Source organism: Eleutherodactylus coqui, chromosome 6 (assembly GCF_035609145.1).
Source record: "Eleutherodactylus coqui strain aEleCoq1 chromosome 6, aEleCoq1.hap1, whole genome shotgun sequence".
In the NCBI taxonomy this organism is placed as follows: Eukaryota; Metazoa; Chordata; class Amphibia; order Anura; family Eleutherodactylidae; genus Eleutherodactylus; species Eleutherodactylus coqui.
Genome location: NC_089842.1, coordinates 17,020,638 through 17,047,090, shown reverse-complemented (window position 1 = coordinate 17,047,090; position 26,453 = coordinate 17,020,638). Strand labels below are relative to the sequence as shown.

Genomic DNA, 26,453 nt, shown 5'->3' with positions numbered 1-26,453 from the left:
ACCGACCGCCGCGGTCCTCTACCGGCCCCGGGACAGACTGCCGCCGCTGTTCATGTAATAACCTCATACATATTATTCCAAGCGCTACCGTTGTGTTAAAAGTATTCTCTATGGTAGATAGCCGCTCAGGCAGCTCTCTAGCCACTCTATGATGCGGCGTGTACGCTCTAGCCGCGGCTCCTCTCTACTGTGAAGGGAGCTTTCTGCTCCTCTCTATGGTACTGAGGAGGTGCTCTGGCCGCAGACGGACCTTTATGGTGATCGGGAGGACTGCCCGGCCTTGTGCTGTCATGGAGGCGGCTGGACGGCTCGGGCTGCTGCTGCTCTCGGTGTCTCTCAGTGCCGCCGTATACGAGGACCAAGTCGGCAAATTTGATTGGTGAGTGCGGGGCGGAGGTGCTGCTGTCCCGGTGAGACCTTCCCGGTATCCGGGCTTATTCATTAGAGGTCCGCAGAGCCCCCACTGATATGTGAAGGGAGTAACATACATGTAACCAGCTGCCCTACACCCCCACTACATGTTACATGTCAGCTGTTCTGTATGTGACCCCCCCCCCACTACATGTTACATGTCAGCTGTTCTGTATGTGACCCCCCCCCTACATGTTACATGTCAGCTGTTCTGTATGTGACCCCCCCCACTACATGTTACATGTCAGCTGTTCTGTATGTGACCCCCCCACTACATGTTACATGTCAGCTGTTCTGTATGTGACCCCCCCCCCCACTACATGTTACATGTCAGCTGTTCTGTATGTGACACCCCCCCCCACTACATGTTAGATGTCAGCCGTTCTGTATGTGACCCCCCCACTACATGTTACATGTCAGCTGTTCTGTATGTGACCCCCCCCCCACTACATGTTACATGTCAGCTGTTCTGTATGTGACCCCCCCCCACTACATGTTACATGTCAGCTGTTCTGTATGTGACACCCCCCCCACTACATGTTAGATGTCAGCTGTTCTGTATGTGACCCCCCCCACTACATGTTACATGTCAGCTGTTCTGTATGTGACACCCCCCCCACCACATGTTAGATGTCAGCTGTTCTGTATGTGACCCCCCCACTACATGTTACATGTCAGCTGTTCTGTATGTGACACCCCCCCCCACTACATGTTACATGTCAGCTGTTCTGTATGTGACCCCCCCCCACTACATGTTACATGTCAGCTGTTCTGTATGTGACCCCCCCCCCACTACATGTTACATGTCAGCTGTTCAGTATGTGACCCCCCCACTACATGTTACATGTCAGCTGTTCAGTATGTGACCCCCCCCACTACATGTTAGATGTCAGCCGTTCTGTATGTGACCCCCCCCCACTACATGTTACATGTCAGCCGTTCTGTATGTGACCCCCCCCCTCTACATGTTACATGTCAGCTGTTCTGTATGTGACCCCCCCACTACATGTTACATGTCAGCTGTTCTGTATGTGACCCCCCCCCACTACATGTTACATGTCAGCTGTTCTGTATGTGACCCCCCCCACTACATGTTACATGTCAGCTGTTCTGTATGTGACCCCCCCCCCACTACATGTTACATGTCAGCTGTTCTGTATGTGACCCCCCCCCACTACATGTTACATGTCAGCTGTTCTGTATGTGACCCCCCCCCCACTACATGTTACATGTCAGCTGTTCTGTATGTGACCCCCCCCCCACTACATGTTACATGTCAGCTGTTCTGTATGTGACACCCCCCCACTACATGTTACATGTCAGCTGTTCTGTATGTGACACCCCCAGCACTACATGTTACACGTCAGCTGTTCTGTATGTGACACCCCCACCACTACATGTTACACGTCAGCTGTTCTGTATGTGACACCCCCCCACTACATGTTACACGTCAGCTGTTCTGTATGTGACACCCCCCCACTACATGTTACACGTCAGCTGTTCAGTATGTGACCCCCCCACTACATGTTACACGTCAGCTGTTCTGTATGTGACCCCCCCCCACTACATGTTACATGTCAGCTGTTCTGTATGTGACCCCCACTACATTACATGTCAACTGTTCTGTATGTGAGCCCCCCCCCAACATGTCAGCTGTTCTGTATGTGACCCCCCCCACCACTACATGTTACACGTCAGCTGTTCTGTATGTGACACCCCCACCACTACATGTTACACGTCAGCTGTTCTGTATGTGACACCCCCACCACTACATGTTACACGTCAGCTGTTCTGTATGTGACCCCCCCACTACATGTTACATGTCAGCTGTTCTGTATGTGACCCCCCCCACTACATGTTACATGTCAGCTGTTCTGTATGTGACCCCCCCCCACTACATGTTACATGTCAGCTGTTCTGTATGTGACACCCCCACCACTACATGTTACACGTCAGCTGTTCTGTATGTGACACCCCCACCACTACATGTTACACGTCAGCTGTTCTGTATGTGACACCCCCACCACTACATGTTACACGTCAGCTGTTCTGTATGTGACACCCCCACCACTACATGTTACACGTCAGCTGTTCTGTATGTGACACCCCCACCACTACATGTTACACGTCAGCTGTTCTGTATGTGACACCCCCACCACTACATGTTACACGTCAGCTGTTCTGTATGTGACACCCCCACCACTACATGTTACACGTCAGCTGTTCTGTATGTGACACCCCCCCACTACATGTTACACGTCAGCTGTTCTGTATGTGACACCCCCCCACTACATGTTACACGTCAGCTGTTCAGTATGTGACCCCCCCACTACATGTTACATGTCAGCTGTTCAGTATGTGACCCCCCCACTACATGTTACATGTCAGCTGTTCTGTATGTGACCCCCCCACTACGTTACATGACAGCTGTTCTGTATGTGACCCCCCCACTACATGTTACATGTCAGCTGTTCTGTATGTGACCCCCACTACATTACATGTCAACTGTTCTGTATGTGACCCCCCCCCCCACTACATGTCAGCTGTTCTGTATGTGACCCCCCCACTACATGTTAGATGTCAGCTGTTCTGTATGTGACACCCCCACCACTACATGTTACACGTCAGCTGTTCTGTATGTGACACCCCCACCACTACATGTTACACGTCAGCTGTTCTGTATGTGACACCCCCACCGCTACATGTTACACGTCAGCTGTTCTGTATGTGACACCCCCACCACTACATGTTACACGTCAGCTGTTCTGTATGTGACACCCCCACCACTACATGTTACACGTCAGCTGTTCTGTATGTGACACCCCCACCACTACATGTTACAGGTCAGCTGTTCTGTATGTGACACCCCCACCACTACATGTTACACGTCAGCTGTTCTGTATGTGACCCCCCACTACATGTTACATGACAGCTGTTCTGTATGTGACCCCCCCCCCACTACATGTTACATGTCAGCTGTTCTGTATGTGACCCCCACTACATTACATGTCAACTGTTCTGTATGTGACCCCCCCACTACATGTCAGCTGTTCTGTATGTGACCCCCCCACTACATGTTAGATGTCAGCTGTTCTGTATGTGACACCCCCCACTACATGGTACACGTCAGCTGTTCTGTATGTGACACCCCCCCACTACATGGTACACGTCAGCTGTTCTGTATGTGACCCCCCCACTACATGTTACATGTCAGCTGTTCTGTATGTGACCCCCCCCCACTACATGTTACATGTCAGCTGTTCTGTATGTGACCCCCCCCCCACTACATGTTACATGTCAGCTGCTCTGTATGTGACCGCCCCACTACATTACATGTCAACTGTTCTGTATGTGACACCCCCCCTACATGTCAGCTGTTCTGTATGTGACCCCCCCCCACTACTTGTTACATGTCAGCTGTTCTGTATGTGACACCCCCCCCACTACATGTTACATGTCAGCTGTTCTGTATGTGACCCCCCCACTACATGTTACATGTCTGCTGTTCTGTATGTGACTCCCCCCACTACATGTTACATGTCTGCTGTTCTGTATGTGACTCCCCCCACTACATGTTACATGTCAGCTGCTCTGTATGTGACACACCCCACTACATGTTACATGCCAGCTGTTCTGTATGTGACACATCCCACCACTACATGTTACATGTCAGCTGTTCTGTATGTGACACATCCCACCACCACATGTTACATGTCAGCTATTCTGTATGTGACCCCCCCCCCACCACTACATGTTACATGTCAGCTGTTCTGTATGTGACACATCCCACCACTACATGTTACATGTCAGCTGTTCTGTATGTGACACATCCCACCACCACGTTACATGTCAGCTATTCTGTATGTGACCCCCCCCCACCACTACATGTTACATGTCAGCTGTTCTGTATGTGACATCAGACTATAATAAAGCTGCATTAATGGGAATTCTTGTACATTGTTCCTGGGGTGATCTGCCCCCAACGTCTGATCGCCCCCCATAATGACAGCAGAGGGTCTCCTGTATAATGCATTTCTATAGTACCTCGGTGCCTATAAAGGGCAGCGGGCTGTTGGGGGGCACTGATGTCTGGTAACCCCTGTGCTTGCAGGAGGCAGCAGTCTGGGGGGCCGGTGGGGGCAGCAGTACGCGGGGGCTTATTACACTGATGTCTGGTAACCCCTGTGCTTGCAGGAGGCAGCAGTCTGGGGGGCCGGCGGGGGCAGCAGTACGGGGGGGCTGATTACACTGATGTCTGGTAACCCCTGTGCTTGCAGGAGGCAGCAGTCTGGGGGGCCGGTGGGGGCAGCAGTACGGGGGGGCTGATTACACTGATGTCTGGTAACCCCTGTGCTTGCAGGAGGCAGCAGTATGTGGGGGCAGCAGTATGTGGGGGCAGCAGTATGTGGGGGCAGCAGTATGTGGGGGCAGCAGTCTGGGGGGCCGGTGGGGGCAGCAGTACGTGGGGGCTTATTACACTGAGGTCTGGTAACCCCTGTGCTTGCAGGAGGCAGCAGTCTGGGGGGCCGGTGGGGGCAGCAGTCTGGGGGGCCGGTGGGGGCAGCAGTCTGGGGGGCCGGTGGGGGCAGCAGTCTGGGGGGCCGGTGGGGGCAGCAGTACGCGGGGGCTGATTACACTGATGTCTGGTAACCCCTGTGCTTGCAGGAGGCAGCAGTATGTGGGACGCATGAAGTTTGCTGCGCTGGAGTCCGGACAAGGAGCCAAGAAACTCATCGCCGCCACCGAGAAGAACATCGTTGTAGCCTTGAACTCTCGGACCGGCGACATCTGTGAGTGCAGCTTCATGTATTGCTGACTGTACGGAGCGTGTGAGCGACCGCAGGGATGGCGGTGTGTGATGCTGCAGAGTCTACACGGATTGTCCTACCATGTAGTATGTTCCCTGTGATGTCTGCAGAGACTACACGGATCTCCCTACCATGTAGTATGTTCCCTGTGATGTCTGCAGAGACTACACGGATCTCCCTACCATGTAGTATGTTCCCTGTGATGTCTGCAGAGTCTACACGGATCTCCCTACCATGTAGTATGTTCCCTGTGATGCCTGCAGAGTCTACACGGATCGTCCTACCATGTAGTATGTTCTCTGTGATGTCTGCAGAGTCTACACGGATCTCCCTACCATGTAGTATGTTCCCTGTGATGTCTGCAGAGTCTACACGGATCTCCCTACCATGTAGTATGTTCCCTGTGATGTCTGCAGAGTCTATACGGATCGTCCTACCATGTAGTATGTTCCCTGTGATGTCTGCAGAGACTACACGGATCTCCCTGCCATGTAGTATGTTCCCTGTGATGTCTGCAGAGTCTACACGGATCTCCCTGCCATGTAGTATGTTCCCTGTGATGTCTGCAGAGTCTACACGGATCTCCCTGCCATGTAGTATGTTCCCTGTGATGTCTGCAGAGTCTACACGGATCTCCCTACCATGTAGTATGTTCTCTGTGATGCCTGCAGAGTCTACACGGATCTCCCTACCATGTAGTATGTTCTCTGTGATGCCTGCAGAGTCTATACGGATCGTCCTACCATGTAGTATGTTCTCTGTGATGCCTGCAGAGTCTATACGGATCGTCCTACCGTGTAGTATGTTCCCTGTGATGTCTGCAGAGACTACACGGATCTCCCTACCATGTAGTATGTTCCCTGTGATGTCTGCAGAGTCTACACGGATCGTCCTACCATGTAGTATGTTCTCTGTGATGCCTGCGGAGTCTATACGGATCGTCCTACCATGTGGTATGTTCTCTGTAATGCGTGCAGAGTCTACACGGATCTCCCTACCATGTAGTATGTTCCCTGTGATGTCTGCAGAGTCTACACGGATCTCCCTACCATGTAGTATGTTCCCTGTGATGTCTGCAGAGTCTACACGGATCGTCCTACCATGTAGTATGTTCTCTGTGATGCCTGTGGAGTCTATACGGATCGTCCTACCATGTGGTATGTTCTCTGTAATGCGTGCAGAGTCTACACGGATCTCCCTACCGTGTAGTATGTTCCCTGTGATGTCTGCAGAGTCTATACGGATCGTCCTACCATGTGGTATGTTCTCTGTAATGCGTGCAGAGTCTACACGGATCTCCCTACCATGTAGTATGTTCCCTGTGATGTCTGCAGAGTCTACACGGATCTCCCTACCATGTAGTATGTTCCCTGTGATGTCTGCAGAGTCTATACGGATCGTCCTACCATGTAGTATGTTCCCTGTGATGTCTGCAGAGACTACACGGATCTCCCTGCCATGTAGTATGTTCCCTGTGATGTCTGCAGAGTCTACACGGATCTCCCTGCCATGTAGTATGTTCCCTGTGATGTCTGCAGAGTCTACACGGATCTCCCTACCATGTAGTATGTTCTCTGTGATGCCTGCAGAGTCTACACGGATCTCCCTACCATGTAGTATGTTCTCTGTGATGCCTGCAGAGTCTACACGGATCTCCCTACCATGTAGTATGTTCTCTGTGATGCCTGCAGAGTCTATACGGATCGTCCTACCATGTAGTATGTTCTCTGTGATGCCTGCAGAGTCTATACGGATCGTCCTACCGTGTAGTATGTTCCCTGTGATGTCTGCAGAGACTACACGGATCTCCCTACCGTGTAGTATGTTCCCTGTGATGTCTGCAGAGACTACACGGATCTCCCTACCATGTAGTATGTTCCCTGTGATGTCTGCAGAGTCTACACGGATCGTCCTACCATGTAGTATGTTCTCTGTGATGCCTGCGGAGTCTATACGGATCGTCCTACCATGTGGTATGTTCTCTGTAATGCGTGCAGAGTCTACACGGATCTCCCTACCATGTAGTATGTTCCCTGTGATGTCTGCAGAGTCTACACGGATCTCCCTACCATGTAGTATGTTCCCTGTGATGTCTGCAGAGTCTACACGGATCGTCCTACCATGTAGTATGTTCTCTGTGATGCCTGTGGAGTCTATACGGATCGTCCTACCATGTGGTATGTTCTCTGTAATGCGTGCAGAGTCTACACGGATCTCCCTACCGTGTAGTATGTTCCCTGTGATGTCTGCAGAGTCTATACGGATCGTCCTACCGTGTAGTATGTTCCCTGTGATGCGTGCAGAGTCTACACGGATCTCCCTACCGTGTAGTATGTTCCCGGTGATGTCTGCATGATTGCTGGTCGCTGATTGTCGCTCTCTTTGCAGTGTGGCGTCACATTGATAAGGACACGGCAGAAGGATCCATCGATGCTCTGTTTATGTACGGGCAAGGTAAGTGCTTGCTGGTAATCGCCCGCATTGTGTGTAGGAGTATGAGGTGTCTCATCAGACGCTTGGGCAGCCATTTCTGTCCCCCATGCTTTACAGTGCAGTTTTGCTTTTTTTAGTAATAATAATTATAATAATTTTTATTTGTATAGAGCCAACTTATTCTGCAGAGCCCCCGTTATGTGTTACAATTTATGAAACTGTTCCTAGCAGATGAAACAACTACACTTTAACTATATTATGGTTTACTAAGATTACTCGCCTGATACACAATGCTGAATGCTGACAGCTTCCCCTGATAACGACTGCCTCCAGGCATGGCTGCAGTACCACTTTTCACCACTTCAATCATCAAATTCTTCTCAGACAACAATGCAACAGCGCCCCCACCTCTAATCTACTTGTCAAAACCTAATTGTAATAAAAATATTCTCTCTCAGATATATATATATATATATATATGTGTGTGTGTGTATTTTAGTTTTCCTTGTGTTTCTTTTACCACTGCAGAGGCCGGTCCCGGGCTGTACAAGCGTTACATTTCTTTGTTCTTTCTTTTCCACTATTTATTTTACATCTTACTCTTCGGTCTTTTATGATACTTCTTCTCTTTTCCAGATGCCATCACTATTTCTGGTAGTCGTGTTTTACGTTCCTGGGAGGTTAACATTGGAGGACTGAATTGGGAAGCGCTTCTAGAGCCTGGCAGGTAAGTAGTTAAGACTAAGGCCTCATGTCCACTGACGGATCGTATTCTGTGGGCGGGAGTTCCACTGTATAATCCCACCCAGCCCGCGGCAAGAGGACATTTATTACTATTCAGGAATCTCTTTGTGGCTGTCCGGGTCGTCCGTCTTCTCCTCTGTGGATGTGGGCGGCCGCACCGGTACATGGGTGGGGCCGCTGGCCGGCCGGCATGCCGCCGCACATGCGCAGTGAAGATTTTTTTTTTTTAATCTCCTGCTTACCTGCGGGATCTGTGGCACGCCTGCAGTGACAGTTGCAGGTTTGCCGCAGCTCGGACAGTTCCATTGAGTTAATTGGAAGCCGTTTGCGGGATCTGCAGCAAAATACAGCATGCTGCGATTTGTTTTCTGGACCAGAAGATCTGCAAAACAAATCTGCATGCTTTCATTAAGCTGTGGGCACCCATGATTGTCTATGGGCGGCTTGAACTGTGGCTCATCCAGGCGGGCACACCACGTGGATTCTGTAATTTAAACCCGCCCGTGCACATGAGCTTTAGAGCAAAATCAAGGCAGTTGTGCGGCCATGTGAATATTTTTTTTAATGGCTTATAATGATGCTTCCGGGTCCCTCGCTGGTCTCCACCAATCACGTGTCACTGCGACACAACGTGTCATCACTGCCAAGAACTGGGACATTAGTGGTGCTGATATGTCACCACTGCGACCAGTGATTGGCTGCGGTGATCACACTTCATCACGAGGGCCACGAGGGATCAGCGGGGATCGGTAAGGCTGGCATACGGCCAGACAACCCATTTAAACCCTTAAAAACTCAACGTTTATTTTTTTTTCTTTTTCGATTTTTGGTTTCCTTTCACCACTTTTAAAAATTCGTAACTCTGTATTTTTCCATCGAAGGAGCTGCCTGCGGGCTTGTTAGCGGGGCGCTATGTCCTGTTTCATGTACCATAGAAGATACTAGTTTTTTTTAAAATTCTAAATGGAGGGAAATGGAAGGAAAAACGCATTTCTGCCATCTTTGTTGGCGCGGTTCTTGTTTTAGTGCATACACAATGCAGCAAAAATGACGATACCTTTTTTCTGTGGGTCAGTGTGATCATGAATATAGCAAAATTATATGGTGGGGGGTTTTTTGGCCGGTCTACTTTTTAAATGGGGAAAAAAATTATTTTCTGCCCGCCATAACCTTTTTTATTTTTTTCCGTAGATATAGTCGTGCGCGGCTTGTTTATCTATTTCCAGATTTCCTGTAGTTTCTATTGGACAGTTTTGGCGTCCGGGCGACTTTTTAATCACTTGTTTATTCAATTTTTTTGTTGCGGACTCTGTGACCAAGAAAAGCACAATGCTGACACTTGTGGGTTTTTTTTTTTAGCTTTTTTTATTTCTCATGACATTCAGCATGTGGGATAAATAATGCGTTACTTGGATAGATCGGACTTTACGGACGCGGCGATACCAAATATTGTTTCGATTTAAATTTTTAATTATAAATATGGGAAAAGGTTTTTTCCGCCTTTATTCGCTGGCACGGCTTCTGACGCTATGCTGTGAATCTGCCAACCGTACGGTTACAGCCTCTCACTGCTAACGGCCGACATTGACCCTGATTGACAGTAAATGGTGCCGACCTCCCACTTGGCAGATTCACAACACAGAGAGTCACATCTGCATGGAGGAAAGTATGGGGAAAAACAAAGTGATAGTCGGCAGCGCCGGGACAGCAGAGCTATACGGCCGGCAGCGCTGACTTTATGACAGTTTTTTAAATGGGTTGTCAAGCTACATTACAGCCTTCTCGGTCCCCCTCCGATGCCTCCAGGCCCCAGTGATGATATGCCAACGGGACACGTAACCGCTGCAGCCACTTACCGGTCACAGTGGTGACATGGCGGCACCCAGTAGGGTGACTACTATGGCCAGTGATTGTCTGCAGTAGTCCGATCTAAGAAGAGCTCGTACGGGCGAAGTGGCAACAGTCAGTAAGGCCGCAGCTGCCCGCTGACTTTACGATGTGACCGGTCCTCTCTGACTGTTCAGTTGGTATTAAAGCATAAAGTATCTGCTCAGCGTGATTATGGACTCTTGAGACTCGGCGCCGACCATCTGACAGGCCTACATAGATTGCGGTTACGTCTCGGTTCTTCCGTGGAGCGCGGATCAGGCCTCACCTCGCTGCCGTCCGGCTTGTTCTTATCTGTTGTTTGTCTGCAGCTTTCAGGCAGCCGGTTTTGCTGGGACGCAGGACGCGGCGAGGTACATTGCGGTACTGAAGAACTCTGCGCTGTCTCTCCACTATCTGTCCAACGGGCACCAGAAATGGACTGAACCTCTGCCAGACAGGTATGAGCTGTGGGAATTCTTTGAATGGGGAGATCATAGAAGGTCCTTCACTATCTGTTTATGAGTCCTAAAAGCGGGTTGAGTGGACTTGACCGGTTTTATGACCAAGGATCATTGATGCGCCTCTGTTGAGGTATTCCCACTTTCAAAAGATCATAACTTTATAAACTTTTTCCATCGCTGGTGCTATGTGAGGGCTGCTCTTTTGCAGTGTGACCTGTAGTTTTTATGGGTACCATTTAGGGTTTGATACAACTATTTTATCACTTTTCAATCAGGGCAGCCCTGGTGGCCTTCAGAAGGCCCCAGGCTGCCATAATACCCAGACGCCAATCCGTGATCTTATTGCGGCATTCAGGACCTTTAAGTGAAGCAGTTCGGATGTATATATCCCCACAGTGTCTCCTTAGGATGAGCTGTATACATGATGGCTGCACGTAGGTCCAAGTCCTCTGTATTCATTTCAGTGTATAAACATGTTGCTAGCAATTGAATGTGAGTATGTTTTGAGTTTGGGGACTTCTCCCCGTAATCAGTAGGAGTTGGTAGCGCCAAGACCATTGTGGTTCATATCTTTACCGCCTTGCTTCTCCCACAGTGGCACCGTGCAGTACCAGCTGCTTCATTCCTCCTACAAAGGAGTGGTCCATGTGGTTGGCATCGTCCCCCACAGTCACATCCGGATCCTGACATTCAGCGTGGAAGATGGATCCATCAGTCAGCAGGTTAGCTGGATCAGTCCGCAGTCACCCATCATGCCGGGGGCCCTATTATGTCCTGATCGCTGGCCATCCTCTCTTCACAGGTTCAGGTGTCCACTCACTGGCTGGGCACCCTGCAAGGGACGTGCGGGATAGTCGCAGAGAGCGTTCTGGTCTGCGCAGATTCGGTCACCACCTCCCTCCATACCTTGTCTCTGCTGTCCGGAGAGGAGACCACGCAGCATCACCTGCAGGTCAGACACACCTGATCACTTCTACTTCATTGCAGCACACTTGACATTGTAGGTGTTTAGGGGGAGGGGATTTCCTGCACTTGGTGGTCTTCCTGTTCTGTAAGCCAATTGAAGAACACAGCCGTCATCCTTTTCACAGTATGAAATAACTGATAACAGAGAACAACAAATAACTTTACTCTTCTGGCTCAGTGACAAGGATGATTGCTTCCAACATCTAACCATGTAGCGGTGGTTTATAGTAGTCTGTATGGTAAATGGTGCCAGTGTACTTAGAGATGAAGGCGTAGGTGATGTTTGGCGCCGTCTTCCATTACGTGTAGTGACCGCTGTTTTTCATACCTGTTTTAGGCTCTCGGCGTGGAAGCGATTGATGATGTCACTGAGCTGGGTGTTGTGCCCGCCCCACGTACTACAACAGGACTACCGCTGCCGCAGTTCTTCCTCAAGATCTCTCCACGACGCTTCTTGCTAATGCAGTATCGAGATGGCATCCTCACCCCGCTGCGGGACTTCTCTCAGGTAAGTATCCTTCCTGCCGCCCAGCAGGGATCCTTCAGTGCATTGCACCCTGCAAACTGCAGGTACTTGTAGTCCCACTTCTCACTTACTAATATTAACCCATTAATAATAGGGTTTTTTTGTTTGTTTTTTTTGTTCTTCCTCCCCACTTTCAAAACATCATAAGGCTGCCTGTCCACGGCCGTGATGCAATAATGCTAGCGATATTCCACCGCGGTGGAGCAGGGGGGAGAACTAACAGGCGGCAAATCTCAGTATGCCAAAATTTGAAACCCGCGAGTGGAGAATTGCTTATTCTCCGCTCGAGGACGTCGGGCTGCGCTTTCCATAGTTAAGTCTATGGGAAGCGTTCACTGCATTACCCGCGGCCAGATTATCGCTGCGGATAACGCAGTAACATATCCCCCATGGACAGAAGGCCTAACTCCTGTTTATCCATCCACGTAGCTGTCTGAGGGCTTGTATTTTGCGGGACGAGTTGTATTTTGCAATGGTACTATTTAATGTACCATATAATATACTGAAAAACTTTAATAAAATTTGGAGTGGAGTGAAATGGGGGGGGGAGGGGTGGAGACACAGTTACACTGTCTTTGTGGGTTCGGGGACCCTCAAACACCAATTGGGGTTATTTAAATGCACCTGTCAGAATTGACACTGGTATTTAAAGGGTTAACAGCTATCATGGTTCATACTGATTGTGGCTGTTGCAGGCGGGTTTCAGCTGTCAACAACAACAACCAGCACTGGCCAAATATGATGTAGGATTGTCTCTCATTCCAGTTCCATACAAACCCTGCAAGACATGAATGTACACCCTGCGGTGTAATAATACAACAGCACCCCAACCTCTTGCATAACTGACAACTAAGCGGAAAAGCTTGGGGTCCTATAATCCAGTACATTAGGGATTTCTACAATCCTGCACTTATTGGAACTGCCACATAATCCAGAATGGCAGAAAACTGGAAACGACAGGGCAAAGATACCAGTTAAAGGGGTTATGTGGGGAAATAAAGTTATACGAGTCCAGTCCGTGTCCAGCATCTACACTTCCTGCCTGCTTCCAACATTAAAGGGGTTGTCCTGCGCCGAAACGGTTTTGTTTGTTTTTTTTCAACCCCCCCCTTCCCGTTCGGCGCGAGACAACCCCGATGCAGGGACTTAAAAAAAAAAACGCACAGCGCTTACCTGAATCCCCGCGCTCCGGTGACTTCTTACTTACCAGTTGAAGATGGCCGCCGGGATCTTCGCCCTCGGTGGACCGCAGGGCTTCTGTGCGGTCCATTGCCGATTCCAGCCTCCTGATTGGCTGGAATCGGCACGTGACGGGGCGGAGCTACACGGAGTCGGCATCCTGCACGAGCGGCCCCATTGAGAACCGAAGAAGACCCGGACTGCGCAAGCGCGGCTAATTTGGCCATTAGACGGCGAAAATTAGTCGGCTCCATGGAAACGAGGACGCTAGCAACGGAGCAGGTAAGTGAAAAACTTCTTATAACTTCTGTATGGCTCATAATTAATGCACAATGTACATTACAAAGTGCATTAATATGGCCATACAGAAGTGTATAGACCCACTTGCTGCCGCGGGACAACCCCTTTAAGTCATGCGGTATGGAGTCTTCCTCCATTCCTCTTATTGTCAGACGGTGGACTGACAGAGTCACTCAGTAACTAAGACAATCCCCTTCTGTATATCCATGGTGACTGACAAGGGGGCTGACGTAGTTATGCAATGAGCCACTCGGCCCCCTGCAAGCACATCAGCAACTCCGAGAGGAGGAAGAGTCCATAGCATGCCGTCTGATGTCTGAACTGGGTCGGAAGTGTTCGGTGCTGGACCGCCTCTACCGGATGACCGTAGGCTCATCTAGTAGACCTAGTGATAGCGATTTCCAGGCAATCTACTTAACATTATTCTCTTTTATTAGGCGTATTTGGTCACTTTCGCTTCCACTGGTGACAAGTCAGTGGCTGCAGTTCTGCAGTGCAAGACCGACACGGTGAGTGCCCCATGTATAGTGACGTACTATGCCTAGAAGTTGTTAAAACTATTTTCTGACACGGCGGGCAGAGTAGTAGTTGATAATGAAGTAATACGCACCAGTCAGATGTCCCCTGGATAATGGAAACTGTTCTAGTCCCCGCTGCTGCGGAACCGGGAAGTTGCTACAGCAGTCGTGCCCATTCATTGTGCACATGGCTGTTTAGCCAATAGTAGACTTCAGCGGTCATGTGCCGTTCATGACAGAATCGTTGCTGAAGCCTGTGATTGGCTTAGCGGTCACATGTGCAATGAATGACATGTGACTGCTGCAGCAACTTCCTGGTTCTGCAGCGGCTGCTATGTACTCTGGGGACATCTGACTGGGGAGTATGTTTTAGTTTATTTTGTGCTCTCCGCAGCCTCACTACTTTTTTGGAGCGTTGGAGAGTCCCTTTAAATACATATATCAAATTCAGCAAATCTTTAAAGGAATATTCCTGTCTTGACTTTTATGGCTTATCCACAGAATATGCCATTAAAGTCTGATAGGTGTGGGTCTCGCCTCTAGGACTTGCAGTTATTTATCCCAAGTTGTGTCTCCCACCTCCACGGACCCGGCTAGACGTGCTAGCTTAGGGGTAGTCAGCAGTTACAGAAACAGCCATGTGTGCTGCGCTATGCTGCTACTACAACTCCCATCAAAGTGAATTGGAGTTACAGAAACGATATAGCCCAGCCAACTAAGCTGTGTCAATAGTTCTAAAATTATAGAAACCCTGGCTATGGGATACATTTTATGATTGGGGGTCCGACCACTGCAGCCTCCACTGATCCCTAGAATGGGAGTCCCAATAGTCCCTGTATTAATAAAGCAGAGGTCACACATGGACGCTGCTGCTCCTACCCTTTCAGTGACGACGCCTGCAGTTGCTAAGTACAAATGCTCGGCAGTCTGTGGATAAGGGGATAACTTTAGATTTAGCTTTTTTTTCCTTTTTTTTTTTTTCAGCATGATCAGTGTATAATGAAAAGTTCTGAAACTTGGTAATACACTTTCCAGGACTTAGCTCCGCCCCTCCCATTGCAAATAGTGGCGAGGGGCGGGAGCTCAGTTTACTGCTCCCGACTCTTCTAGCCTCCTCCCCTACAGAGAAAGACATTGTATATCAGCTGGGCGTGAAAACACGGCTGATATACGGTCGTCTGAATAAGCCCAGAGGCTGAAAACCTATTCCGACTCGACACTTATTGGCAATTAAATACATCAACAGCTTAATTCTCTTTCCTATGCTGATGGTTTGTTACTATGTGTCAGTGCAGGAAAGTGTTTCATTCTGGGTTGCAAACTATCGCAGGGGACTTTCTAGACTGGATACAATTGTAGCAAACGCCCAGCTATGAAAAGTATTTGGTCTCTGCAGGTTTTCAGCCTTTGAATGTAATCCATTATGTTCCTATTCAGTGACAGGAAGCGGTGATCTTAAAAAGGTGACGAATTGAAACCTACAGTTTATTTGGAAGCTGCACTACTTAATTCTAGAATAGATCCCTTTTCATTGCAGCTGTCGTGTACAGATCTTCATACTCCCCATACAATGTATTACTCCTTAATGTGTATATTTTTTCTTTCCTCTTCCGAAGCCGAGAACGCCAGAGATGGAGATTCCTGCGGCGCTGAGCTGCTCCCAGGTACCGCCTGCACTAGGATGGGCAGCTGATTGCACGCCTGTGACTTATTACACCCTGTAACCTTGTATTTGCTCTGCGCAGGATGCCTGGTCGTGTCCCGGACAGACCTATACCATCAGCCTGTACATGGCGGACAGCGGCCGGAGGCTCCTGGACACCACCATGATCTTCACTCTGGAGCAGAGCTGCGTTAAGCCTGACGCTGTGAGTGCCACCATTGCTCCGCCCACAACCTGGCGTTGTCGCTGCCGCCATCTGTACTCTTACCTGTCTCTCTCTTTCTGATTTTTTTTTTCTCTAGCTGTACCTGCAGCTGTTCCTGAAGAAGGACGACTCTGTGGGCTATCGAGCTCTAGTGCAGACCGAGGACAACCAGCTCGTGTTTCTGCAGCAGCCAGGTGAACCCCGGGACTTATAGTATGAAATCTGTCAAATTATGGGCTTTAAATCACACAACATTAACTCCTTCCTGCTCCATCCTTTTAGCATATTCATAATTTTTTTTTTTTTAGCGAGAGACCCCCCCTCCCCCTCCCGAGACCCCTAAACTCTTGCAGCCCGGTTTTCTATTAGTAACTTCTATTTTTCTGTTATTGACAGGGAAGACCTTATGGCTACGAGAGGAGTCGCTAGCAGATGTCATCGCCATGGAAATGGTTGATTTGCCGCTCACAGGCGCCCAGGCTGAGCTGGAGGGAGAATTTGGGAAGAAAGCAGGTACAGGGGTCAGTGGGTGCACTGCAGGGTGCTTAGGAATCTCTTCGCGGGCACCTTCTGCTCTGTAGTCTTGCATGTAGTCTGTTTCATAGCCTTTTCTTTTTGCCCCTTTTATGCTGCCCTGGATCCAGCTTTACAAGGTAACGACCCGCATGAGGAAAGGTAGAAAATCAGTCGTATTATTAAAGCAATTAAAAAGTAGATATCCTTGAAATGGGTCATCAGTACCAGATCAGTGGGGTCTGCTGCTCAGGACCCCTTCCAATCAGCTGTTTGAAGCGGCTTTGGCACTTGAGTGAGCAGCCGCTTCACTGGATACCAGACACAGCGCCGTACATTGTATAGTGGCTGTGTCAGGTATAGCAGCTGAGCTGCTCTTAGGTGATGTGGCCAATGAATGTAACATCATCACTGTGCAGGACTGTTAATGTATTAATCTCTGGCCTCTCTTCCCCCAATCAGATGGACTCTTGGGAATGGTGTTGAAACGTTTGTCCTCCCAGTTGATTCTGCTGCAGTCCTGGAGCGCTCACTTATGGAAGATGTTCTGTGACGCTCGGAAGCCTCGCAGCCAGATCCGCAATGAGATCAACATCGACACGTTGGCGAGAGACGACTTCAACCTGCAGAAGATGATGGTCATGGTGACCTCTTCTGGGAAGGTGAGGGTTCAGTCTCTGCAGGGTTCTGCTCTACTTGGCACAATGCGGCATAAGCTACACAGAGTGACCAGTGATGACTGGTGTATAAATGAATGAAAGCCTCGTTTACTTGCCAAGATTGTCAAAACCTGTCCTGATCATGTCCTACTGAAACAGGTGCCTGGATTGTTTAGTGTATGAGAGATGCTTCCTGCCATGAACCACGAATGCTTCCATTTACTGACAGGAAGCAGAGATCTTGAAATTGGCAAGAAATTAAAGTTCAGTCTATTAGAAACTTACGGGGCTTTTCTTTATACCGTGATGTCAGATTGCTTTAATGTTCCTAGAGTTGTATCTCAGACCTCCTCCTTTATCTGCAGCTGTTTGGCATTGAAAGCAGCTCCGGAAGCATCCTGTGGAAGTTCTACCTGCCAGGAGTTAAGCCTGCCGCCTCCTTCAAGCTTGTAGTCCAAAGAACGACGGCGCATTTCCCTCACCCTCCTCAGTGCACCCTGCTGGTCAAAGACAAGGTGAGAATAATATCTTTACCTGCTGTCTATAGATGTAGCAGAGCTGATATTGTCAAGTACAGCAGGTTTAGGTTTGTTGTCTAATGTAACATGATATCGGTCCCTTTCATAGGACTAAAATAAACCTGCTGCATTGATTTATTTCAGAATAACCCAGATGCCCCCCCCCCCCCCAAAAAAAAAGTTAAAGCGTACTCGAATTTATTTAAACTAATTTTCTAAAATACACCAGGTTCTCCCTACCTGCTCATTTGCTGCTGTTTGCACCCTGTCTCAAGTTCTGATTTGCAGGTGTCTTCTCCATTTTTCTGCTGCCCTGCTGTTAGCAATTCACTTCCAGACAGGGTGCGTGTCACAAGCCTACCATTCTGCCAGTAGTTCCCTGTCCTTCTTTTCCCCCACTTCCCATGCTGTATTGCTCTGTCTTTGGTCCAATCAGCAGGGAGGCAGTATCTGAATGCCCCCTCTTCTTTCCCAAGATTGCTATATGAGTTTGGCATACAGAGAGACTCTGGTCTAATAGTAAACCCCATTACAATGTGTATACACACATATAACAGCAGGAGAGATGGAGATTGTGGAGAATGCAGGCACCCTGCCTGTAAGTACAGGGGAGCAGCCTGTGAAGTTGGCCCCTCGCCCACCGCTAAGAAAACGTCCCAGTAGCTACAGAAGCTGAATACCCAACAGGCAGTGGATTGCAGAGTTGCTGGAAGGCAGATCCCTGATGGCAATAACTTCCACCCTCATTTATTGGGGTAAAACTGCAATATTTGTAATGGAAGTTTATTACAAGACTGATGAGACGCACGCAGGCTGTTATTACATGAGCAGAGGTCGTCTGCAAAGTTAGTGCCCCTTTAAATGCAAATCCTGGCTCTGCTACATCTGCATGTTACTGATAAGCTATGATCGCGCCGGCTGATGGTGATATAATAATAAAAAAAACGTTTTGGTCATCTGTTATCTAATGGGTAACATTCTGGTTTATTTTAAAGGAGACGGCCACAACCTCTGTCTATGTCTTTAACCCTATCTTTGGAAAACTGAGTCAGATGACTCCGCCTCCTCTGCAGCGACCGATCCTGCAATCCCTGCTGCTCCCTATCATGGATCATGACTACGCCAAAGTGCTCCTCCTGCTGGATGATCAGCATAAGGTCAGAAGGGCAGAATCATTTCATTAGTCCTGTATTTTGGGAAAGCCAGTTGGTAGCCAATCTGTCCCTCAGTGCAGTTTACGCAGGGGGCTATGCCCGTGGAGTTAGGTAGATATATGGGGGAATCACTTTTTAAGTAGTTATGCCACTTGGGAATCCAGGAAAGCTGGATACCTACCACTATCAGAATGCGGCTCCTGGGCGATCAGCAGCTGACCCCGGGACCTGCTTCTAGTATCCCCGCGACTGTTACGCTTGCTGGGGTAAGCTGCAGCCAGCCAAGCAGACGCTGCAGGGGAAATGAAGCATACAGGAATTTCTCAAAGTCCACTAGGACAGGAACTGCTCTTTTATATAGCAGATCTCCATTCTGGCTTATAGTGTGGGGTCCCAAGAGGGGGGGGGGGGGTCTCCTCTGAGATATCCATATGCTCCAATGCAGCATATAAACAGGGATTGTCTTCTTGGAGTGACCCTTTTTAATGTTCGGAGTGCTGGACTATAATATCCTTGTTATACATTGATGTCTTCTCCAATCTTTTCAGGTCACCCCCTTCCCGTCCACAAAGTACGTTCTCCAGCAGTTGCAGGAATTGTCCTCCACGGTCTTCTTCTACCTGGTGGACTCGGAGAAGGGGAAACTCTCTGGACTTCGCCTGCATAAGGTAACACATTGGGCGTTTCTGTTAGTCTTCCTGTTCCTTCTGAGGTTTCCTCTCACTTGGGACTTTCTTCATCTTGCAGGATCTTACCACAGAGGAGATCTGGGAAATCCTCCTCCCACCGGAACTCCAGAGGATTACAGTGGTGAAGGGAAAGCGTTCCAATGAGCACGTTCACTCCCAGGGGCGAGTTATGGGCGACCGCAGTGTCCTCTACAAGGTAAGACGAGGGAGCATGCATTGTCCCCTATACATATGGTATCGTGTCCCTATAAGATGTGGTGATCAGCTCTAGATCTTTCTGTTATGTAGTACTTGAACCCCAACTTGTTGGCGTTAATTACGGAGAGCACAGACACCCATCCCGACCGCTGCTTCATAGGAATCTACCTCCTCGATGGTGTGACGGGGCGTATTATCCACTCGTCTGTGCAGAGGAAAGCCAAAGGTCCCGTCCACATTGTCCACTCCGAGAACTGGGTGGTGGTAAGATCCAGCTCCTAATACTCTCCTTTACACTTCATCCTTTGTGTGTCTTCCCAATATAATGCGCATCTCTACTTCTCCCTATTCAGTACCAGTACTGGAACAGCAAAGCCCGCCGCAACGAGCTGACTGTCCTGGAGCTCTATGAGGGAACCGAGCAGTATAACAGCACCAGCTTCAGCTCTCTGGACCGACCTCACCTCCCTCATGTCCTTCAGCAATCCTATATCTTCCCCTCATCCATCCGCGCCATGCAAGCCACAATTACCGAACGTGGCATCACCAGCCGACACATCCTCAGTGAGTAGACAGGCCCCACTACTGCCTCCGATTGGGTAACGTATTGCATAAAGATAGACAGTTGGTGCTATTTAATGTACTGAGAAACTTAAAAAAATTTCAAAGTGGAGTGAAATAGAAAAAAACAACACTTTTTAGTCCCCATGGGGAACTTGCAATCCTTTTACCGATCCTGCGGTATAATGTAATGCCATAGTGTTACTATATACCGCAATGTGATAGGCAGTCTATTAAGCCGCGCAGCAGGCATGGCTTAATAAGCAATCTGCAATGGCAGCCTTTCCCATGTCAATGTTCCCAGTGGTTCCCATTTGGTGTGTAATGTTGACAAACCTTACAGTTATCAGTGCTTTTACCTCCTCTGATGCATTGTGACAATGTCTGTGTGAGCAATCACTGGCAGCAAGCAGAGATCCTACAATCAAGGTAATGCTCATTAACATAGCACTGGAGCAGCAGCTTAATGTCAGGAGAAGCAGAGGCGATAGTTTTACAGATAGACTCTCCTATGCTGCTGATAAAGCGCAGCAGCAACCTGATTTAATGTCGGGTTTGTAGTGAGCGACGCTGATCTCTTGCTTCATTGATTTCCGCAGTCGGACTTCCATCAGGAGCGATTCTATCCCTTCCTAAGGCGTTACTGGACCCTCGCCGACCGGAAATTCCAACAGAGTATACGAGGTAAGGCGGAGCTAACAGTTGGGTCATTGGGGAATGCAGCCCCCACGGGCGACTACTGGGGGAACACGGGAACAGTTTCTCAGGATCCTAGTTGTCGGACCCGCTGTTCCTGCCAATATGATGTCACGTCCGCCTCGCCGTGACGCCATTCTCCTGTATAGTACCTCATTTTCAAAAATCCCGCCCTTACGAGGAGTTGCTGTTTTGCTGTATAAACCGTCCTGCGGTTCCATCTCAGGCAGATCTGGAAATGATGAGAGTTGTGGTGATTAGATGAGCGGTCTTGTCACCGGAGGGCCTAATAGTGATCCCCCGCCTTGGCCTACAAGAGGCTCTCGGAGGCTCCTTGTGTGTAGTGACCTCTTCTTCCGCTTGTAGAACTTGTTGGCCACTAGACACCTCTACGACGCACCCGAACGCGGCGGGTGAGATGGGCAGCAGCGAAGAACTAAAACTGCCGAGATGCTTTAATGGGGGCTGCTTGGGCATCACTGGGAGATTTCTCTGAAGCCTCTGATAACACTTGTTGTCACCGATGACCCTTTCCTTCCTGGACCGATGCAATTTCTTGTCATTTTGCAGGGAGGAGAACCTGATTCCGTACACGCCTGACATTCAGATCCACGCCGAGCGCTTCATAAATTACAACCAGACCGTTTCCAGGATGAGGGGGATTTACACGGCCCCGTCCGGCCTGGAGTCCACCTGTCTGGTAAGTGACGGGGACGCGGCCGCTGCTGTTCTGCGCTGGCGGTCGGTGCAGTTTTTGATGATTGTTTCCCCTATGCAGGTTGTGGCCTACGGTCTGGACATCTACCAGACTCGCGTTTACCCCTCTAAGCAGTTCGACGTGTTGAAGGACGACTACGACTACATCCTGATCAGCAGCGTGCTCATCGGCCTGGTCTTTGCCACAATGATCACCAAGAGACTGGCGCAAGTCAAACTTCTGAACCGGGCCTGGCGCTAAGCCAAGAGGATGGTGGCAGCTTCAGGTGACATCTCTGGAGACTCCCCACCTCTCCGATGGCTGAAGAGGGGAGACTGATGTTAGACTCTGGGACTGGGGAAATAACTGCTGTAACTTGAATCTGTGACACACCAGCGTGCCGTCACGTTACTGCCCCCTACTGCTGGTGGACTGATCTGCACTGGACTGAATGGGATGTAAAGCTCTATTGTTGAGAGGATGAGTGAATTGTTTTTTTTTTTTAAGAACTTAATGCGACAGTTCGGTTTTGGGACAAAATTTTCTCTTGGGGCTGGAAGGTGGAGGGGACACGTTACCGGTAGTTAATTGTGTTGGTTTTCATTTGATTTCGCTAATTCCAAGTGCCGTTTTAGAGGCGACCAAGATGGCCGATGCCGTTTTCTAATTGCAATATTCACTGCACTATGATTGGCCAGCACTGATCATGTGAGCAGGTCTGGCCAATCTAACACTACCTATGCATTATGGACGATTAGTAGTCTAAAGATGGTGACGGCCATATTGGGAGTCTGAAAACGGGACCTCGAACCGGTGGAATTAAACAGCGGCCAACCAAATCAACTACAGCTAATATACGTCCTCCACTGTCCAGATCTGGGATAGACTTCTGTCCCCAAATCAAGGGTCTCTTTACTGGGGGTATCCGGTTCTATGTCCAACTATTATGGAATGAAATGTTCTGTAACTTTCTAGAATATGTGCTGCAATCTCTCACTATTATCAGGATCTCTGCTTGCTGTCAGTGAATGGGGACATTATTTACATCTAGATGTAGAACACCTGACAGACTTGATACATCTGACAGTATAGAGGTTAGCACAAATGTATCCAGTCGGAGGGATACTTTATGAGCTTAAGGCCTTATTTACATCGCCAGTTGTCATTTCCGTTGATCTGTTCCTTTATGGGATAAAAACAGTGAAAATGGCAGCGATGCACGATCCGGTACTCGCCGGACACTATGATGAGGTCTGTCAGGTTTCTGTACAAAAAATAGCGCTGCGTGCTGTGCTTTACTTGTGGTAAGCTAGCAGGCGCTGAGGGGCTGGGCTGAACTCAATGGGCATAAACTGCCATAGTAGAAGTCCCAAAATCTTTATTATAGGCGCATTAAAAGGATGAGCAACCACAGGAAAACCCCCGAGCCGCGGGGGAGAATAACCAGATGTATATGAAGAATTGGGTCATGTGTCCTCAAAAGTGCTGACTGTGCAGAAAACGAGCCGTTCAAAAACATCTCATATATGAAATAATTTACCTGGCAGCACCAACCGGAGTACTTCACCTGGATTAACAAGGATTCATCCCACCATGGCGTCGGCTCCGACGTACACAGCGGCGTGGACCGAAACCTACATCGGGGCGGACTCCATGCTGTGATGCATCCTTGTGCATTTATTTTCTTACCTTGGCAATGTCCAATTCAATTATTTCCCATATATGTGATGTTTTTGCACTTTTTGTTAACACTTTCAGGGACACGTGCCCCAATTATGTATAAATATATGTACAAAATAACTAATATCTGTCGTGGATCCTCACCCGCTGCTCACATTTTTCCGGCGGTTGTTTATCTTTTTAATGCATCTATAATAATGATTGTGTGTTTAGTTTAGTTTTAGCCCAAGAGCAACAAAATACAAAAAACTGCCCTAGTAAAACAAATCTGGAATCAGTCAATGTAAACAAGAATTTCTATTCACTGACAGAAAGCAGAGACGTGGAAAATGTTAAGGAGTTAATCCAGAAAGAAGGTTCTAAAATTGTAGATTTTCTTAAAGCGGCGTTCCCTAAGCGGCGTCTCTCCAACTATTATGGAACTACATCTCTCATTCTGCGGGCCGCTGGGGCACGGTGGGGGTTGTAGTTCTACAACACCTGGAGAGCCACAGGTAGGACAGTGCCGCCGGGCTACACGCCGACGTGTCACGTGGCATAAAGTCTCAGAAAAGTGGCATAACCAAAACCTTTGCGGGACTTGTCTGCCGCTCGCTGCTGCGCCTCGGCTGGTTGGGCTCACACGGGCGGAGTGTAATCAGTCGTGGAAATATGCTGCGTATTTACGCGCCCGAACTGCGTGTTTTCCCCTTTTTTCTTTCTTTTGCACGTAAATGCGCAATACTGACTGCATATTTATGTGTGATAATAAAACAAGAAGGCCCCATTGTGTTCGTGTGTAAATACGCAGGTACGTATCTGTAAAGACTTAGATTGTCTGTGACTGTCATGTAACAATCGCATTAAGTCACAACGCTTCACCACTGGCAATCATTATGACATTGCGGTCTGTGTCACATGACCCGTGTAGCCCCACCCCCCTTACATGATGATGATGCTTTACTTACACAACCATGGAAAACCCCTTTAAAAGCCACCTGACGTTTGTCGGGCTCCTTATTTAGACAGCCCCATGTACGGCTGCTGGGACCCAGTGCCCGCCTCCACCTACCCACTTCCACCATCAGTTGGTATTGGCAGGGTGAAAGGAAGCATTGGTTGGCACACACTGAAATCCATGGATTATTTGGGTCGGGCACAGAAGTGTCAGATGTTTTCAGTCTGGTTATCTATCGCCCGCTGGTGTAAAGTAGTTTTGCGCTGACTTCTGAGCCACGCCCACCTGCCAACCAAGACTACTTCCTGGACAGGACCACCGCCACGCTGCGTGACAAATGGCTGCCAATCGAAGGACGTGATGCGACTCCATCCATCAGCGCCTCCCACTGGAGGCTCTGTGCAGTTCCCAGCTTGTTCAGACCTGCGTCCAGAAAAGAAGCTGGCAGGAGTGCAGAGCATCTCAACAAGGGGTGCAGAGCATCTCAAGGGGGCGCAGAGCATCTCAAGGGGGCGCAGTCCAGGAGGAAGATTTGACTTGTGAGGGGGTGTGGCCTTAGAGAAAAAAAAACTGCGCAGAGCCAATGAACACTATGTAGTAGGAGGCATAATATGCCCTGCCCGCTGTCCTGTACGTATGTAGACAGTGGAAGAACTCGGAAGATCCCCAACAGGAGATTCAATAGGGATTTGTCTCCATCCGGTAACCCTTCCACCACTATGAATGTGTTCTTTAGGGGACGTCCACATTGGGCGGGTTTTCCTGCGACGGTTTCAGTAGCGGCAAAGTGAATGAAATGTTAAAAATCTCGCTCTGCAGAAAAAATCCACTGCGGAAATGGGCATGCGATGCGGAATCTAAACCCACAACATGTCAATTACAGCAGCAGGTTTTCGGTTTGGAGTCGGCCTCCTCAGATGAGCGGGTGAAGGCCGCACCACATTGTGCGAAGGAAAAAACCACCAAATGTTGCAGATTTTGCGTTGCGAATCTTCTGCGGATTGTCCACTGCTGACACTTCACTGCAAACCCTTAAAGCGGGTCTCTGGGACTTTACTATTGGTAAACTATCTTTAAGGCAACAGAATAAAGAGGAGGATAAGGAAAATTCTCAGTGCCAGATTAAAGGGAACCTGTCCCGACCCCGCTGAGTTGTGCTGTTAGGGGACGTGACGGAGAGGTATGTTTTATACTCTGCTGCTCCCTGCATCCAGCGGTGCCGCCTGTGAGGTCCATGCGCTGGCCTAACATCTGACTCTTCAGAGTCCCGTGCCCCCGCCCTTCCATAGATTTGTATAGGAAAGCATGCGCACGGGACTCTGAAAGGAGTCAGGTCTTCGTGTGTCACCAAAACTTCACAGATGGGGAACGGGCGAGTGCAAAAAAAAAACATCTCCCCATCACGTCCCGCAACTTAGTTGATGGTGGTGGGTTTATCTCTATGGGCCATGCATCCACTCCCTACCAGGTCATCGCCCTTCTTTTTTCCTCTGCTGTATGCATGTGAGGCGCTTCTGCGGTGTTACGGAATCTGAGATTATTGACCTCGCTAATTTATATCATTATTGTTTTGTTTCCGCCCAAAACCTGATGATTTTTTTCTAGAGATGGTGTAAACAAAAGTTGACACTTAAGGAGAAATTCCAGAATAAAGCCTGATAACGTGTAAAACCTCTCCGGTGTCCGGTGACGTTTGTGTGGTTGGACCGGGGACTAGACTGACGGCACACAGATCCGTAATGGTCAACAGGGCGCATTTACTGATACTGTTTAATAATCGGACCCTGCAAGCTTAGACTAGACGGTCTTACGATGCCCCAGATTTATCACAGTGACTCGGGCTGAATGAGAAATCTGTTGAATCTTTTTGGACTGTCTGGTCTAATTTTATGCCACCTATTAGTTGACTTGGTTTGTGCCAAAACTTGGTGTAATTTTGGCACCTAATGTCAACTTTTGGACCACGTCCCCTTTTCCCACGAAGGAATACCCCTTTATTGGAAGTGTTCTAAAAAGTGTCCATTCTTAAAACACATAGTAGATGTAGCGCAAACTTCACCAGGTCAGT

The 26,453-nt window shown here is 48.9% G+C and overlaps 1 protein-coding gene across 1 annotated transcript; it reads left to right on the top strand.

The window, feature by feature from the left end:
• The first annotated feature begins 238 nt into the window (after window positions 1–238).
• Window positions 239–26,060, top strand: EMC1 (ER membrane protein complex subunit 1). The gene is made up of 23 exons (XM_066606354.1): window positions 239–379; window positions 5,077–5,201; window positions 7,608–7,673; window positions 8,289–8,379; window positions 10,595–10,723; window positions 11,322–11,448; window positions 11,529–11,678; window positions 12,030–12,200; window positions 14,135–14,206; window positions 15,832–15,879; window positions 15,961–16,083; window positions 16,181–16,277; window positions 16,480–16,596; window positions 17,059–17,258; window positions 17,621–17,770; window positions 18,769–18,930; window positions 19,476–19,595; window positions 19,675–19,812; window positions 19,905–20,078; window positions 20,168–20,378; window positions 20,975–21,059; window positions 21,642–21,771; window positions 21,850–26,060. Exons 1-23 carry the CDS (start codon window positions 255–257, stop codon window positions 22,027–22,029), a joined length of 2,991 nt encoding a protein of 996 aa, XP_066462451.1. The 5' UTR covers window positions 239–254; the 3' UTR covers window positions 22,030–26,060.
• The last annotated feature ends 393 nt before the right edge of the window (window positions 26,061–26,453 follow it).